Source organism: Oncorhynchus kisutch, linkage group LG10, assembly GCF_002021735.2.
Source record: "Oncorhynchus kisutch isolate 150728-3 linkage group LG10, Okis_V2, whole genome shotgun sequence".
NCBI classification, from domain to species: domain Eukaryota; kingdom Metazoa; phylum Chordata; class Actinopteri; order Salmoniformes; family Salmonidae; genus Oncorhynchus; species Oncorhynchus kisutch.
Window position 1 is genome coordinate 62,250,843 of NC_034183.2, and position 17,994 is coordinate 62,268,836.

The following is a 17,994-nucleotide window of genomic DNA, read 5'->3' on the forward strand; positions in this document are numbered from 1 at the left end:
TGGGTATGACGGTTCTAGCTTGGCACACCTGTATTTGGGGAGTTTCTGGAGATCCTCGAGCTCTGTCAGGTTGGATGGGGTGGCGTCGCTGCACAGCTATTTTCAGGTCTCCAGAGATGTTTGATTGGGTTCAAGTCCGAGCTCTGGCTGGGCCACTCAAGGACATTCAGAGCCACTCCTGCGTTGTCTTGTCTGTGTGCTTAGAGTCGTCCAGTTGGAAGGTGAACCTTCGCCTCAGTCTAAGAACCTGCTCCAAAGCACTCAATCAAGGATCTCTCTGTTCTTTCCCTCGATCCTGACTAGTCTCCCAGTCCCTGCCGCTGAAAAACATCCCCACAGCATGATGCTGCCACCACCATGCTTCATCGTAGGGATGGTGCCAGGTTTCCTCCAGATGTGACGCTTGGCAATCAGGGGAAAGAGTTCAATCTTGGTTTCTTCAGACCAGAGAATCTTGTTTCTCATGGTCAGAGTCCTTTAGGTGCTATTTGGCAAACTCCAAGCGGTCTGTCATGTGCCCTTTACTGAGGAATGGCTTCCGTCTGGCCACTCTACTATAAAGGCCTGATTGGTGGAGTGCTACAGATATGGTTGTCCTTCTGGAAGGTTCTCCCTCTGAAAAGAAACTCTGGAGCCCTGTCAGAGTGATCATCGGGTTCTTGGTCACCTCCGTGACCAAGGCCCTTCTCCCCAAATTGCTCCGTGTGGCCGAGCAGCCAGCTCTAGGAAGAGTCTTGGTGGTTCCAAACTTCTTCCATTTAAGAATGATGAAGGCCACTGTTCTTGTGGACCTTCAATGCTGCAGATATTTGTTGGTACCCTTCCCCAGATCTGTGCCTCAACGCAATTCTGTCTCCAGTGCTCTACAGACAATTCCTTCAACCTCATGGCTTGGTTTTTGCTCTGACATGCACTGTCAACTGTGGGAACTTATATAGACAAGTGTGTGCCTTTTCCAAATCATGTCCAATCAATTGAATTTACCACAGGTGGACACCAAGTTGTAGAAACATCTCAAGGATGATCAATGGAAACAGGATACAACTAAGCTCAATACCGATTCTCACAGCAAAGGGTCTGAATACTTATGTAAATAAGGTATTTGTGTTTTTTATTTGTAATAAATATGCAAAAATGTCTAAAAACCTGTTTTGCTTTGTCATGTGGTATTGTGTGTAGATTGAGGAGAAATAAAATAAAATATTTAATCAATTTTAGAATAAAGCTATAACGTAACAAAATGCACTGTACATTATTTAATTGGCAGTTATGGGTAAGACCTTACGATCTCATCAACTAGCTGGATCTATATCATTTGAATTTCCATTAATAGGACTGGTATGACCAGATGGGAGTCCAGTGACCCTTTATCCCCAGTTCTAGGCATTCATGTCTGGATTGTATGCATATAAGGAAGCACATGTAAATGCTATATTCAGAGGATGATGTTGATTATTGGTCATGATACAATATAGTCAGTGTAATGTTTATCCATATATTTTAACAGATTTTAGTTGTCTGGGTTCTCTGATTTTAAGCGTATCTTCAGGGCGGTTTAAAACCACTCCTTGAATTGCATCAGATTTAAATATTGTTTTCCACACACAGACCTAAGCAGAAAACACATTTTGAACTGTTGTATTTAATAACACAAAAGCAACTGTTCCAACATGAACTTGTTTGGAAAAATTGTTTCTGATATGACACAAATTGTAAGTAGTACTGAAGTACTGAAATCTCGCGATAGGTCTCTACTGACAACATTTCCAGAGCACCCTGTGATTTTTCAAAACAGTCCAATAGGGTGATGCTTTTAATCGAACAGACCAATCAGGGAGCTTAGTGGCAGGAATTTAAAGGTCTGTGCAAATGCATTAGCTAGAATTTTTGGAAGAAGGACCGGGTAAGTGCTCATATTTTGTAGTGTTTGGCAAATATTCGATATACTTCTATATGTTACTGCTTTACTTTGTTGATGGGGTTTGCTCGCCACTCTTCCTGGTCACTTGTGACTGATATAACTTTATATAAAAGGCAAAAACGTGTTATTGGATCCTAGCTAGAAATTCGTATTATAAAGCTAATTGTTGCATTTCGTTTAGGTGCTCAAAAAAATATTTCTTCATCAAACTTCGAGCATTTATCAATTTGCCCAAAAATGTCTGCTGGCAACGAGAACGGTGTCCGTCTGGACAAGTTCAAGAATAAGGGAAAAGATGCAACTGTAAGTGACATTCATGACACCTTTTTCAATTTCATTTCAAATGTGTTCATGCCTTGCTAGCTAAATGAATCTGTCAATGATGGTTGTTTATCACTTTGCAGGAACTTAGACGCAGGAGAGTAGAAGTGAACGTCGAACTTCGCAAGGCAAAGAAGGACGATCAGATCTTCAAAAGAAGAAATGTCACTACTTTGGTCGACGAGGCAACGTCCCCACTTCAAGAGAAAAGTCAAAACTGTCAAGTGACTTTGTTATGCCTGTCTGTTTATACAATTCCAGTGGCGCACAATTGGCCCAGCGTCATCCGGGTTAGGGGAGGGCTTGGCCGGGGAAGGCCGTAAAATAAGAATTTGTTCTTAACTGACTTGCCTAGTAAAATAATTCCAATGGCAACAACCTGTCTTAATTTACAGGCCACTCTACAGTGGACCGTGGAGGAGATTCTTGCTGGTGTGAACAGTAACAACCTTGATGCCCAGCTCAACGCTACGCAGGCTGCAAGGTAAAGTAATCCATGTAAAACTATCTGGGAAATCCTGTTTATTTTGGCAGTGTTATTTTATTTTTAAGTGTTGGCTACCATGATCATGATTCGTTGCTTTTTCAATTGTTCTCATTACAGGAAGTTGCTATCCCGTGAGAGACATCCTCCCATTGACCACATCATCAGTGCTGGGCTGATTCCTAAGTTAGTTGCATTCTTGGGTTTGGAGTCACCCCCTATCCAGTTTGAGGCTGCCTGGGCTCTAACCAACATTGCATCTGGAACATCTGACCAGACCTGTGCTGTTGTGGAGGGCGGGGCCATTCCAGCCTTCATCAGGCTTGTCTTGTCTCCCCACCCCCACATCAGCGAGCAGGCTGTCTGGGCTTTGGGTAACATTGCAGGTAAAGCATTCATTTTTTTGTTACAGCATCTCGTCAGTGTATAGAGCCCTAAACTGCATAAGTGATCTCCCACCCCTAACCTCGCGTCCTTGATTTATTCTGTTAGGTGATGGGTCGGTCTACAGAGACCAGGTCATCAAGCATGGAGCTGTGGCCCCCCTGCTTAGTCTGCTCGCTGTCCCTGAGCTCTCTTTGTTCTCTGTAAGTATTCTTAGTGCCTAGTACTCAATGGGTGACCCTTGGCAACCATTCATAAGCAATGGTCAATCACTTGACTTGTTTATGACATGCTACAAAGTATCAGTCTTGTTTTTTGATAACTCCTTGCCCCACATTACTTTCCTCACTGGCCACTGGGAGGTGCTGTAATTTAATTTAATGAACACCTCAAATATTTCTGTCTTTTTCTGCAGTCTGGCTACCTGAGGAACATCACCTGGACGTTGTCAAACTTGTGCCGCAACAAGAACCCGTCTCCCCCTCTGGCAGCCGTGCAGCAGATCATGCCCACTCTGGTGCGTCTGCTGCACTATGATGATAAGGAGGTGCTGGCAGACACCTGCTGGGCATTGTCCTATCTTACGGACGGGCCCAATGATCGCATTGAGGTGGTGGTGCAGACTGGCCTGATCTCCCGCCTGGTGCAGCTGCTTGGTTCTGGGGAGATTGCTGTTGTGGTATGTGCCCAGTCTAGTTATCGTGCAGAGGTGGTGGGCTGTCATGTACAATGAAGTAGTCACCATATTTATATATTTCAACATCTATGGTACTGTCTTTTTTTCACCCAAGTGCCCACTGTCTTTGACCTGTCTCCTTCAGACTCCTTCTCTGCGTGCCATTGGCAATATGGTGACTGGCACGGATGAGCAGACTCAGGCCGTGCTGAACGCTGGGGCCCTCTCCATGTTCCCTGGCCTGCTTCGCCACCACAAGAGTAACATCCAGAAGGAGGCCTCCTGGACCCTGTCCAACATCACTGCAGGGAGAGACTCTCAGATCCAGGATATCATCAATGCTGGCCTGGTCCCTCTCATGGTAGATGTCCTACGCAAGGTATGTAGGTTTGATTTCTGTAGCAAAATATTGTATAATTAGGAATGGTGGGATTTTTATAATGCTTATTCCTCATCTATAACTATATCTATTGTTTTTATTTTTGTTGTTGTTGTGTGATTTGGATTAATCCCCTCTACCACACGGAACCCCACTAATCTACTGACGCAAGAGGTAGCTAACAACAGACCTCCATCCTATGCTAGCCTGCTACCGATGCCCTGGCTAGCTGTCTAAATCACCAACCAACATCTCCACTCACCGGACCCTTTTGATCACTCGACTAAGCATGCCTCTCCTCAATGTCAATATGTCTTGTCCATTTCTGTTCTGGTTAGTGTTTATTGGCTTATTTCACTGTAGAGCCTCTAGTCCTGCTCACTATACCTTATCCAACCTATTAGTTCCACCACCCACACATGCAATGACATCTCCTGGTTTCAACGATGTTTCTAGAGACAATATCTCTCTCTTCATCACTCAATACCTAGGTTTACCTCCACTGTATTCACATCCTACCATACATTTGTCTGTACATTATACCTTGATGCTATTTTATCGCCCCCAGAAACCTCCTTTTACTCTATGTTCCAGACGTTCTAGACGACCAATTCTCATAGCTTTTAGCCGTACCCTTATTCTACTCCTCCTATGTTCCTCTGGCGATGTAGAGGTGAATCCAGGCCCTGCAGTGCCTAGCTCCACTCCTATTCCCCAGGCGCTCTCTTTTGACGACTTCTGTAACCGTAATAGCCTTGGTTTCATGCATGTTAACATTAGAAGCCTCCTCCCTAAGTTTGTTCTATTCACTGCTTTAGCACACTCTGCCAACCCGGATGTTCTAGCTGTGTCTGAATCCTGGCTTAGGAAGACCACCAAAAACTCAGACATTTTAATTCCAAACTACAACATTTTCAGACAAGATAGAACTGCCAAAGGGGGCGGTGTTGCAATCTACTGCAAAGATAGCCTGCAGAGTTCTGTCCTACTATCCAGGTCTGTACCCAAACAATTTGAACTTCTACTTTTAAAAATCCACCTCTCTAAAAACAAGTCTCTCACTGTTGCCGCCTGCTATAGACCACCCTCTGCCCCCAGCTGTGCTCTGGACACCATATGTGAACTGATTGCCCCCCATCTATCTTCAGAGTTCGTGCTGCTAGGCGACCTAAACTGGAACATGCTTAACACCCCAGCCATCCTACAATCTAAACTTGATGCCCTCAATCTCACACAAATTATCAATGAACCTACCAGGTACCTCCCCAAAACCTTAAACACGGGCACCCTCATAGATATCATCCTAACCAACTTCCCCTCTAAATACACCTCTGCTGTCTTCAACCAAGATCTCAGCGATCACTGCCTCATTGCCTGCATCCGTAATGGGTCAGCGGTCAAACGACCGCCACTCATCACTGTAAAACGCTCCCTGAAACACTTCTGCGAGCAGGCCTTTCTAATCGACCTGGCCGGGGTATCCTGGAAGGATATTGATCTCATCCCGTCAGTAGAGGATGCCTGGATATTTTTTAAAAATGCCTTCCAAACCATCCTAAATAAACATGCCCCATTCAAGAAATTTAGAACCAGGAACAGATATAGCCCTTGGTTCTCCCCAGACCTGACTGCCCTTAACCAACACAAAAACATCCTATGGCGTTCTGCATTAGCATCGAACAGCCCCCGTGATATGCAGCTGTTCAGGGAAGCTAGAAATCATTATACACAGGCAGTTAGAAAAGCCAAGGCTAGCTTTTTCAAGCAGAAATTTGCTTCCTGCAACACTAACTCAAAAAAGTTCTGGGACACTGTAAAGTCCATGGAGAATAAGAACACCTCCTCCCAGCTGCCCACTGCACTGAAGATAGGAAACACTGTCACCACTGATAAATCCACCATAATTGAGAATTTCAATAAGCATTTTTCTACGGCTGGCCATGCTTTCCACCTGGCTACTCCTACCCCGGACAACAGCACTGCACCCCCAACAGCAACTCGCCCAAGCCTTCCCCATTTCTCCTTCTCCCAAATCCATTCAGCTGATGTTCTGAAAGAGCTGCAAAATCTGGACCCCTACAAATCAGCCGGGCTAGACAATCTGGACCCTTTCTTTCTAAAATTATCTGCCGAAATTGTTGCCACCCCTATTACTAGCCTGTTCAACCTCTCTTTCGTGTCGTCTGAGATTCCCAAAGATTGGAAAGCAGCTGCGGTCATCCCCCTCTTCAAAGGGGGGGACACTCTTGACCCAAACTGCTACAGACCTATATCTATCCTACCGTGCCTTTCTAAGGTCTTCGAAAGCCAAGTCAACAAACAGATTACCGACCATTTCGAATCTCACCATACCTTCTCTGCTATGCAATCTGGTTTCAGAGCTGGTCATGGGTGCACCTCAGCCACGCTCAAGGTCCTAAACGATATCTTAACCGCCATCGATAAGAAACATTACTGTGCAGCCGTATTCATTGATCTGGCCAAGGCTTTCGACTCTGTCAATCACCATATCCTCATCGGCAGACTCGACAGCCTTGGTTTCTCAAATGATTGCCTCGCCTGGTTCACCAACTACTTCTCTGATAGAGTTCAGTGTGTCAAATCGGAGGGTCTGCTGTCCGGACCTCTGGCAGTCTCTATGGGGGTGCCACAGGGTTCAATTCTTGGACCGACTCTCTTCTCTGTATACATCAATGAGGTCGCTCTTGCTGCTGGTGAGTCCCTGATCCACCTCTACGCAGACGACACCATTCTGTATACTTCCGGCCCTTCTCTGGACACTGTTAACAACCCTCCAGGCAAGCTTCAATGCCATACAACTCTCCTTCCGTGGCCTCCAATTGCTCTTGAATGCAAGTAAAACTAAATGCATGCTCTTCAACCGATCGCTGCCTGCACCTACCCGCCTGTCCAACATCACTACTCTGGACGGCTCTGACTTAGAATACGTGGACAACTACAAATACTTAGGTGTCTGGTTAGATTGTAAACTCTCCTTCCAGACCCATATCAAACATCTCCAATCCAAAGTTAAATCTAGAATTGGCTTCCTATTTCGCAACAAAGCATCCTTCACTCATGCTGCCAAACATACCCTTGTAAAACTGACCATCCTACCAATCCTCGACTTTGGCGATGTCATTTACAAAATAGCCTCCAATACCCTACTCAACAAATTGGATGCAGTCTATCACAGTGCAATCCGTTTTATCACCAAAGCCCCATATACTACCCACCATTGCGACCTGTACGCTCTCGTTGGCTGGCCCTCGCTTCATACTCGTCGCCAAACCCACTGGCTCCATGTCATCTACAAGACACTGCTAGGTAAAGTCCCCCCTTATCTCAGCTCGCTGGTCACCATAGCATCTCCCACCTGTAGCACACGCTCCAGCAGGTATATCTCTCTAGTCACCCCCAAAACCAATTCTTTCTTTGGCCGCCTCTCCTTCCAGTTCTCTGCTGCCAATGACTGGAACGAACTACAAAAATCTCTGAAACTGGAAACACTTATCTCCCTCACTAGCTTTAAGCACCAACTGTCAGAGCAGCTCACAGATTACTGCACCTGTACATAGCCCACCTATAATTTAGCCCAAACAACTACCTCTTTCCCAACTGTATTTAATTTTAATTTATTTATTTATTTTGCTCCTTTGCACCCCATTATTTTTTTATTTCTACTTTGCACATTCTTCCATTGCAAAACTACCATTCCAGTATTTTACTTGCTATATTGTATTTACTTTGCCATCTTGGCCTTTTTTGCCTTTACCTCCCTTCTCACCTCATTTGCTCACATTGTATATAGACTTGTTTATACTGCATTATTGACTGTATGTTTGTTTTTACTCCATGTGTAACTCTGTGTCGTTTTATCTGTCGAACTGCTTTGCTTTATCTTGGCCAGGTCGCAATTGTAAATGAGAACTTGTTCTCAACTTGCCTACCTGGTTAAATAAAGGTAAAATAAATAAATAAAATAAAAAATCTGCTTTTCTATACAGGGTGACTACAAGACTCAGAAAGAGGCAGTTTGGGCAATAACCAACTTTACCAGTGGGGGCACAGTTGAACAGGTTGTGTACCTTGTTCAAGCCAATGTGCTGGAGCCTTTGTTGAATCTACTCTCAACAAAGGACAGCAAAACCATCCTTGTCATCTTGGATGCCATCACCAACATTTTCCTGGTAAGTGGACCTTATCGCCAAGAATGAGTTAATCTTATTACCGGCGTAGGCATTTGTACCCTGTAACTGCAAGATTCGGGTGACATATTTATTAACTTGTTTTGTCCATCAGGCTGGAGATAAGATTGGTGAAGCAGAAAGGCTGTGCATGATGATCGAGGAATGTGGTGGACTAGACAAGATTGAAGCTCTGCAGTCCCATGAGAATGAGCTTGTCTACAAGGCCTCCCTCAACCTGATTGAGAAATATTTCTCTGGCGAGGTGAGCATTGTGTAATGGTGACTAATTTAACCTGTCCTATTATAGATGGTATGTTTCCTTTGCCTCAAATGTTCTGTTTTCTAGGAAGAGGAAGACCAATGTGTTGCTCCAGAATTGACAACTGATGGATATGCATTCCAGATCAGTGAGAACCAAAGCACTTTCAACTTCTAAATACCACTTTTCCTTTCATCTCTACTGTATACTGCCACTGTTTGTTCTCTAATGGACTTCCATTGTCTGCAATGTACATATGTTTTATAAATGTCTGTAAATAAAATTATTTGTAATTTCAACTGCTGTAATTTCTTGTTTTGGGTGGATTGGCAATGCATTGAATTCCAATATTAATCTTTATAGTTTCCACCCTCTTGTTTCTGTAAGAACTAAATGCAAAGTAACACTGTTTTTGCTACGGTATCTGGACTGTCAGAGCCACTTTAAAAATTTTAAAAAACTAGTAACTCAAGTCACTTGTCTGACAAAGCTGTATTCTGTCTTTGGCATCCGATCATTAAAGTTTTTAGCCAAGTCGTACAGGCAGGTGTTTCCATCCCCATGTCGTCATTGGTCATTTACTTACTAGCCTCCCTGAAGTGGGCCCTGCACTGAAGGGCGCACGAGCTCAACAGTTCAACTCTCGTCTGGCTGGGAGGAGGACTGACTTTCAAACGGTCCGAAGCTGAAGCGCGCTGAAGATGTGAAGTGTGAGCACGGTTCGCTTGCTTACTCTAAAATAATTAGTCATCCAGAACCCCGATGACCAAATACTCTTGCAAAATCAAATCCACTCTGCGGCATCCGATCTAGTAATAGTTTATGTGCGCGACAGCGATTGTGATCATGATGGAAGCAGTGCTGTCTACATCCGGGCAACAATGCCTTCACTCAATTTATTGTTACTTCGGTCTGAAACTGGTTAGTCTAAAATATTAAGCTGGAAGCAAGATGTCTAACCAAGGAGTTCGGCGAAATGGTCCGGTTAAACTGCGTTTAACAGGTAAGAGACGTTGAATGTTGTCCCTCCACAAATGTGGCTACTATAGCTAGTGTATTGTGTTGCTAGCCCAGCTAACGACGTTAGTTTGTAGGACAAACGTGTGCTTGCTGTGGTTTAAAAGTTTGGGCGCACTTGCATATTTCGAGTAGGGCACGTTATGTATGTGGCACATTAAACAAACTAAGCGACACAGTAGCTAGATCACTTGGTAACCTTTCAGAAATATGATTTATAACGCGTGCTAAATTAAACTGTTAGCTAGCTTGTTAACGTTGGCTTCTAATGTTAGCTAACCAGCTAATATAACGTTAGCACAGGCAAAACCAAAGTAATCCGCCTGGGATTGCTGTTAGCTACTAAATAGTAAACCCACTAGTTTAATCAAGCTAGTTAAGAAATGGTTGTTTGCTAAAGAAATTCAATAACGTTCTAATTTTGTGTAAGAACTGGATAGATTAAAAATGAAAGAGTACACTATGCATATAGTATAATCATGTGGGTAACCAACATTCTCATTAATTGCCAAAAATGTCACTGTCCCACATGACTGTGTTCCTTGCTATTAATCTCGCTAATGAAACAATGCCATAGCTACCACACAATCTGTATAATTGAAGCATCTAGATGGCGACGTTTACACAGGCGGACCAATTCCAATCTTTTGCAAAATTATTGCTGGGGGGGGGGGGGGGGGGGGGGGTTTGTGGAAAAAGATGGGAATGGTGCTGTCAGTGTAAACGCAGTATATCTCCCAGACAGTCCACATCCTGCAAAGTGGGGATCAATCCCCCCCAGAATACTGTGGCTGTGATGCAAACAGGGCCTCAACGCACTCTCTGGGTTACTCTTATTTGGTTTGTACCATTTCAACACAAACAGTGAAACGTTTACATGAGAGGACATTGTTTTGACTGGGAGAGGGGGATGACAGCAGTGGTGTTTGATGTACTTCCAGGATCAGGGCCGAGTCAAATTCCAGGCCTTTCCATTTACCAGGAAGAGCCAAATGAAATATTTAAGCTAGTGCTGTTCCTGATAGAAATGAGTGTAGTGCAGGGGTCTCTGGACTGAAGTGAGATATCTGCCTGATGGGGGAAATAGATTACTCTCAATGGTGTTGCTTAAATCACCTGTGTTACAGAGGCCACATTTACACAGGAAGCCCAATTTGTATCTTTTGCCCAATCTTTTGGCAAAATATTATTGCTCAAAAGACCAATTAGCGAAAAGATCAGAGTTCGGCTGCATTGTAAACGCAGCTTTAAGCATTGAAAGTAAAGCACATTGAGAGTTCTGACAACCTGTGAGTTTGTCCAAATGTGAACTTTTCTGCACAAATTCTACTGGTGGGGTAACCAGGTTAGAACTAGATTGCCCCATTGAAATGTTTCCAAAGTAATATCCTGAACTTAAGACAGATTTCGGCATCTTTTGTTTGTCCGAACTAAATGGTGGTCAAGTGCAACACTTTTCTGTCACTTTTTTTCTTGAACTTTGTAAATTGCCCATTGTGAATTAGTCTGTCGTTCCACTTAGAGATTGACTGCATTGGTGTCTTGGAGAAATAGTAAGAATGTGAATTCTCTGTCAAAAACAAGGAGTATGATCACATGGACCTCTTTTCCTGACTTTACACAAAATGTGTATTTGCTCACTTAACTACTTTCATATTTATTTTTCTGCCTGTCTTCCACATGTCTGTCGGTTGAACTGAAGTGTTTTTCTTCTTCTGCCATCTTCTCCCCAGGGAAGGTCTCTTTTAGAATTAGGCTATGTAAAATTGTACAGCATAATCCATATGCTCTCCCACAGCTTGACTCTCTCTGGGCAGGGAAGGATGTTGTTTAGGGAGTCAGTGCCGTGGTGGTATGTCCTCCTTACCTGACTACCCATTTGTGATTGGGGGGGTTGATAGTAGAGGTCGGCTGATTATGTTTCAACGCCGATACCGCTTATTGGAGGACCAAAAAACGATACTGATTTAGTCGGTGGTGATGACAATTACAACAATTACAACCATACTTAATGAACACTATTTTAACTTAATATAATACATAAAAATGTAGTCTCAAATAAATAATGAAAGTTTAAATAATGCAAAAATGCAGTTTTGGAGAAGAAAGTGAAAGTGCAATATATGCCATGTAAAAAAGCTAACGTTTGAGTTCCTTCAGAACATATGAAAGCTGGTGGTTCCTTTTAACACGAGTCTTCAATATTCCCAGCTAAGAGGTTTTAGGTTGTAGTTATAGGAATTATGACGTGTCGACTATTTCTCTCTATACCATTTGTATTTCATATACCTTTGACTATTGGATGTTTTTATAGGCACTTTAGTATTGCCAGGCTAATCTCGGGAGTTGATAGGCTTGAAGTCATAACAGCACAATGCTTGAAGCACAGCGAAGAGCTGCTGGGAAACGCAGGAAAGTGCTGTTTGAATGAATGCTTACCAGCCTGCTGCTGCCTACCACCACTCAGACTGCTCTATCAAATATCAAATCATAGACTTAATTATATAATAAACACACAGAAATACGAGCCTTTGGTCATTCATATGGTCAAATCTGGAAGCTATCATTTCGAAAACGTTTATTCTTTCAGTTAAAATATGGGACCGTTCTGTATTTTATCGAACAACCTTCAATTGCACAACCTTCAATGTTATGTCATAATTATGTAAAATTCTGGCAAATTAATTCTGGTCTTTGTTAGGAAGAAATGGTCTTCACACAGTTCACAACGAGCCAGGCGGCCAAAACTGCTGCATATACCCTGAATCTACTTGCAAAGAACGAAAGAGAAGTGACACAATTTCCCTAGTTAAAAGAAATTCATGTTAGCAGGCAATATTAACTAAATATGTAGGTTAATGTGCTTGTGTATTGATTTTAAGAAAGGCATGGATGTTTATGGTTAGGTACACATTGATGCAACGACTGTGCTTTTTTGTGAATGCGCTTGTTAAATCATCACCCGTTTGGCGAAGTAGGCTGTGATTCGATGATAAATAAACGGGCACCACATTGATTATATGCAACACAGGACAAGCTAGATAAACACGTAATATCATCAACCATGTGTAGTTAACTAGTGATTATGTTAAGATTGATTGGTTCTTTTATATGAGATAAGTTTAATGCTAGCTAGTAACAACAGCTCCTTGCTGCACTCGTATAACAGGTGGTCAGCCTGCCACGCAGTCTCCTCATGGAGTGCAAAGTAATCGGCCATAATCGACGTCCAAAAATGCCGATTACCAATTGTTATGAACACTTAAACTCCCTAATTAATCGGCCTTGCCATTCCATATCGGGATTTTATTTTTGACGATATATTGTTTGGACAATATCGCAATATTATTTTTGCGCTAGTTGGCTGTACCTTCACCAAAACTCCAATATTTTTCTTTCATAGCTTGTTCTCCATCTTTCTCCATTCTCCATCTGTGAAATATTGTATAAACTAAATCATCATTATTTGGGCATGATAAGATGACATGATTGTGAAAATCTAATGTGTTTACTTACTGATAGGTGAGTTTGTATAAGTGATGAAGGTCTGAGCATGAGTCGTGAATTGATAATAGCAGCTTGTTAGATGTAGTTGACTTTGACACATTGCTGTTGATGAGTTTGTTATTGGGTAAACCCTGAATAATGAGTTGTTACATGTGAGCAGTCTTGTCGCTGTTTGCGTTCCTCTGAGCTTCTCCTTGCTGACATACCCCCATCCATTCGAACCAGATGTTGCAGACGGTTGCCAGCTTTTAAACTGGAAAAATATGGCAAGTAAGCCGCTAAAACTAACACTTGTGGTGAGAATTGCCCCTTGAATACACAAGACAGGTTTCCATTATGCTCTACAGCTGATCATTCTTAAATTATGTCACACAAACATGGTTAATGGCACAATACATGATCCGGTAAGTAATAAATTAGTGTTAAAATATGTCTCAATGCGGAGCACCTTATCTGATCAGCTCTAAATTGTATTACTCAAACATGGTTCATGACCAAATGGTATCCATTCCAAACAGCCATAAATTTGTCAGGACACAGCACATGCTAACTTATCTGTCTCCCATAAAGTAATTTGAACAAAGAAGCTGTGGAAGGGAGAAGTGATCCCTCCATTTTAACACTGAGGCTTCTGATCCCCAGCTGTTTGTAGCCGAGAGCTGAATTCGCCTCACCCGCCAACAGATTTGAACAGCACAAACATTGATTAAGAGATCTCCATAGCATCAGTAAAATGAAACGCTTAGCAATAGGTTCTAAAAAAATATATATGTAAGGGCCATCTGTTCTTGGTTTTATTGTCTGACGCTTTGTTAGTTGATTCAACTCTTTGTTTAACATGCATATTACTCTTCTGGGTTTTGCCATGCACAGGAAAGAGGGAAGAACTGACTCTATGAGATTGTCTATCATTCTCCACAAAAGCATCCCCCCTCTTTCTTTCTGTGAGTCACTCAGTCCTGTTCTTTCCGACTGTAAACTGCTTCCCTCCCAGTCCTAAGCGCGTGTCACCCCCACCCTCAGTGAGAGAGAAAGCTGTCGTGTGGTGCTGGGTTTCTCTCTGACTCCGTCAGTGGTTTTGGATCTTTCTTTTGACTGGGAACCAGCTACTATTGAGGACATTATTGAACAAAGCTGCAGCTTTGTCAGGTTTACCTATTGAAATGCCTACATTTTATTTAGTCGATTATAGTTGCTAGCTACCTCTCTGGGATCTTATAAAATGGGCTGTTGAAAGAACACAGATGCACTTGTCTCATTTAAATCAAAGCAGCCCCAAACAATTCCTTTGACAATAGGTTGCGAGACTAAACATTCTCTCGCTGTACAAATCTGATTGAAGGATCCATTCTCTCTAGTCCTTAGTCTACCGATTGGGTTAACATGTTAGGTAGTGGGGGGAAACTTGCAGCTGGGCACAGATGGTGCTACAGAGGCACAGGACTTAATGATCAAGAGTTCTTAATGTGTGCAGAGTCTGCCTGGTGCGTTCATGTGGCTCAGTCGTTTTACAGAGTGCCTGTATGGAAGTGATTTTGGTCATCTGGGTGTTCAGATGGGATACATCGTAAATACACAATGATTAGGTACATGTGGGGAACTGTTGACTTTGCTACTCCATTACAGAACTGCAGAACAGTTCCACATTTTGCTTAAAGAAAAGGAAAACAAAACAATAGCAAATATTGTGCGTCATTTGTAAATGTTTTCCTTCCTCCGCCGAGGGCGCTCTGATAATTGCAATTTTTCCATAAATGAATTGACTGGGGTTGGCTTTCCTGTTGGTTCAGCTGCTCTTCAACGAGGACGAAGGCTTCTGCGGTCACACTCCCAAACCGCTGCCAGCAACATAGCCGAGGCCAGATGTAGAGGCGGAGTGGGCAGCATCGGAGAGGAAGCTCTTTACAGACTAACACTTGTCCAAATGTCACCCCTGACAGGTGGGGAGCAGACAAGAGAAACTCCCTTTGAGGTTCATAGTAATAATAAAGTGAAGAATTGCAGTCCTATTACGCAGCAGGACTTTCGGTTGGTCCTCATGTTTTGCTCAGATTGCTGGGTGGATTATGAGTCCTGTCCTCTCTACAGTGCGATGTGTTTGAGCAATCAGTCGGTGGTGGACCTTAGGAGAGTGGTGCTCCCAGCTAGGCCGAGCATAGAGTGGGCCATCAGACGGAGCTTTATTATTGTCACGTTCTGACCTTAGTTCTGTTATTATATCTTTGTTTTAGTATGGTCAGGGCGTGAGTTGGGTGGGCAGTCTATGTTTGTTTTTCTATGTTGGTTTTTGAGTTCGGCCTAGTATGGTTCTCAATCAGAGGCAGCTGTCAATTGTTGTCCCTGATTGAGAATCATACTTAGGTAGACTGGGTTTCACTTTTGGGTTGTGGGTGTATGTTTTCCGTGTGAGTGTTTGGTCCACACAGTACTGTTTTCGGTTTTGTATATTCACGGCATCATTTGATGTTTTGTTCAAGTGTTCTATTGTCTTTATTAAAAAACCTTATGGACACTTACCACGCTGCACATTGGTCCTCCGATCCTTCTCGCTACTCCTCCTCAGAAGAGGAGGAAGAGAACCCTTACAATTATCTTCAGTGGTGGATTGTTTTCCCAAATTCAGAGTTCTTTATTGAACTTAATGCTGGCAAAGGTTGGTGTGTGTGTTTGTGCGCTTATCTCACTGACTCAATACATTCCATTCAAGTCGCGTTAATGGATTATAGTTTCCTAGTCTCATTTAGAAACTAAATGCACAGACCACCTCACATTCCCCTTCCTATAGACAGGTGGTTTGTTTACCAAACAAACGGATGTGTGCACAACTTTGGGGAAGCACAGATGGGGTTGGCTTACAATCAAAGGATTATTGACAACATGTAAACCATTTCATCTTAATGTTTATTGAGAACATAAATACATTTGCCTAATATGCACTGGTGTCTCTCAAATGCATCGTTACTAGAGGTTGACCGATTATGATTTTTCAATACCAATACCGATTTTGGGGGGACCAAAAAAGCCGATACCGATTAATCGGCCGTTTTTTAAAAATATATATTTTTTTATGTATTTGTAATAATGACAATTACAACAATACTGAATGAACACTTATTTTAACTTAATATAATACATCAATAAAATCTATTTAGCCTCAAATAAATAATGAAACATGTAAAAAAAAATTTTAATAATGCGAAAAGAAAGTGTTGGAGAAGAAAGTAAAAGTGCAATATGTGCTATGTAAGAAAGCTAACGTTTAAGTTCCTTGCTCAGAACATGAGAACATATGAAAGCTGGTGGTTCCTTTTTTAACATAAGTCTTCAATATTCCCAGGTAAAAAGTTTTAGGTTGTAGTTATTGATAGCTTGCAACTTACCTTGGCTTACTGCGTTCGTATTTTCCACCATAATTTGCAAATTAATTAATTAAAAATCCTACAATGTGATTTTCTGGATTTTTTTTTCTCATTTTGTCTGTCATAGTTGAGGGGTACCTATGATGAAAATTACAGGCCTCTCATCTTTTTAAGTGGGAGAACTTGCACAATTGGTGGCTGACTAAATACTTTTTTGCGCCACTGTATGTTGTTCTGCCACTGAACAAGGCAGTTAACCCACTGTTCCTAGGCCGTCATTGAAAATAAGAATTTGTTCTCAACTGACTTGCCTAGTTAAATAAAGGTAAAATAAAAAATAAATATGAATCCACACAGTTAAACAGGCCGTGTACAGTAGCAGTCTTCAGAACAGGGCAGAGGGGCCTGTAGCATGGCCAAGTGCCTTAAGTCAGACACTCAGCCCTCCTCATCTCTGTTGTTTAGTCTGACCTTGCCAAACCAGACCTCCCTCCCACTAACACAGGAGCAAAGGTACACATGACCCCATCATTCTCCATCACTTAGGCTATGCTCCATCACCCAGGGTTCCACTTTGCTGGGGATCCCTGGGTACTGTACTCTTGAACGGTTTTACTAAGTTGATTTTGTGATCGGTTTTAGTTGTTTGTGATTCTTGTTTTCTTTTTCTGTGGTTCGGGGGGGTAATGGTTCGCTCAGGTGAGTCTTACTAGATTAGATTAGAGGTCGGCCGAATTATGAATTTTCAACGCCGATACCGATTATTGGAGGACCAAAAATAGCTGATACTGATTAATCGGACATTTTTCATATATATATTTCTCATAAATTAAAATTACAACAGTACTAAATAAACAATGGACACTTTTATTTTAACTTAATATAATAAATAAATTAAAATCAATTTAGTCTCAAATAAATAATGAAACATGCTCAATAATGCAAAAACACAGTGTTGGAGAAGAAAGTAAAAGTGCAATATGTGCCATGTAAAAAAGCTAACGTTTAAGTTCCTTGCTCAGTACATGAGAACATATGAAAGCTGGTGGTTCAATATTCCCAGTTAAGAAGTTTTAGGTTGTAGTTATAGGAATTATGACGTGTCGACTATTTCTCTCTATTCATTTGTATTTCATATACCTTTGACTATTGGATGTTTAGTATTGCCAGCCTAATCTCAGGAGTTGATAGGCTTAAAGTCATAAACAGAGCTGTGCCTCAAGCATTGCTAAAAGCTGCTGTTTGAATGAATTCTTACGAGCCTGCTGCTGCCTACCACCGCTCATTTGGGCTGCTCTATCAATCATCAAATCATATACTTAATTATAATATAATAAACACGCAGAAATACGAGCCTTTGGTCATTTATATGGTCAAATCCGGAAACGATCATTTTGAAAACAAAACGTTTATTCTTTCAGTGAAATACAAAACCGTTATTTATTTTAGCGAACGGGTGGCAACCCTAAGTCTAAATATTGCTGTTACATTGCACAA

The 17,994-nt window shown here is 42.1% G+C and overlaps 2 protein-coding genes across 5 annotated transcripts in view; both read left to right on the forward strand.

Annotated features, from left to right (window-relative positions):
• Positions 1-1,791: 1,791 nt before the first annotated feature.
• LOC109898662 (importin subunit alpha-1) lies at positions 1,792-8,913 on the forward strand. 3 transcript variants are annotated; one of them, XR_004211324.1, is made up of 11 exons: positions 1,792-1,903; positions 2,103-2,224; positions 2,326-2,532; positions 2,638-2,726; positions 2,847-3,112; positions 3,219-3,313; positions 3,526-3,789; positions 3,932-4,498; positions 8,173-8,355; positions 8,468-8,617; positions 8,702-8,913. XR_004211324.1 is itself a non-coding variant. In XM_031834597.1 (11 exons), the coding sequence occupies exons 2-11, from the start codon at positions 2,159-2,161 to the stop codon at positions 8,789-8,791; spliced, it is 1,644 nt and encodes a 547-aa protein (XP_031690457.1). In that variant the 5' UTR covers positions 1,794-1,903; positions 2,103-2,158; the 3' UTR covers positions 8,792-8,913. The 3 variants fall into 3 exon arrangements, 2 of the variants coding, with proteins under 2 accessions (XP_031690457.1, XP_031690458.1); XM_031834597.1 differs by having other exon boundaries at positions 1,794-1,903; positions 3,932-4,165; XM_031834598.1 differs by having other exon boundaries at positions 1,795-1,903; positions 2,326-2,466; positions 3,932-4,165.
• A 315-nt stretch (positions 8,914-9,228) lies between these two features.
• The window catches only part of LOC109898663 (E3 ubiquitin-protein ligase SMURF2), a 54,427-nt gene continuing 45,661 nt past the window's right edge, over positions 9,229-17,994 (forward strand). The window contains exon 1 of one of the 2 annotated variants that reach the window (XM_031834595.1): positions 9,229-9,617. In XM_031834595.1, coding sequence (XP_031690455.1) covers positions 9,566-9,617 — 52 coding nt within the window. In that variant the 5' untranslated portion in view covers positions 9,229-9,565. The remainder of the gene's footprint in view (positions 9,618-17,994) is intronic. The other variant, XM_031834596.1, reaches the window with a different exon arrangement.

Excerpts from the sequence above, each read along its gene's own strand:
- LOC109898662 (XM_031834597.1), top strand. The coding sequence starts at position 2,159 with ATGTCTGCTGGCAACGAGAACGGTGTCCGTCTGGACAAGTTCAAGAAT. Across the intron at positions 2,727-2,846 it reads AACGCTACGCAGGCTGCAAG|GAAGTTGCTATCCCGTGAGA; the intron begins GTAAAGTAATCC and ends TTCTCATTACAG. Across the intron at positions 3,314-3,525 it reads CTGAGCTCTCTTTGTTCTCT|TCTGGCTACCTGAGGAACAT; the intron begins GTAAGTATTCTT and ends CTTTTTCTGCAG.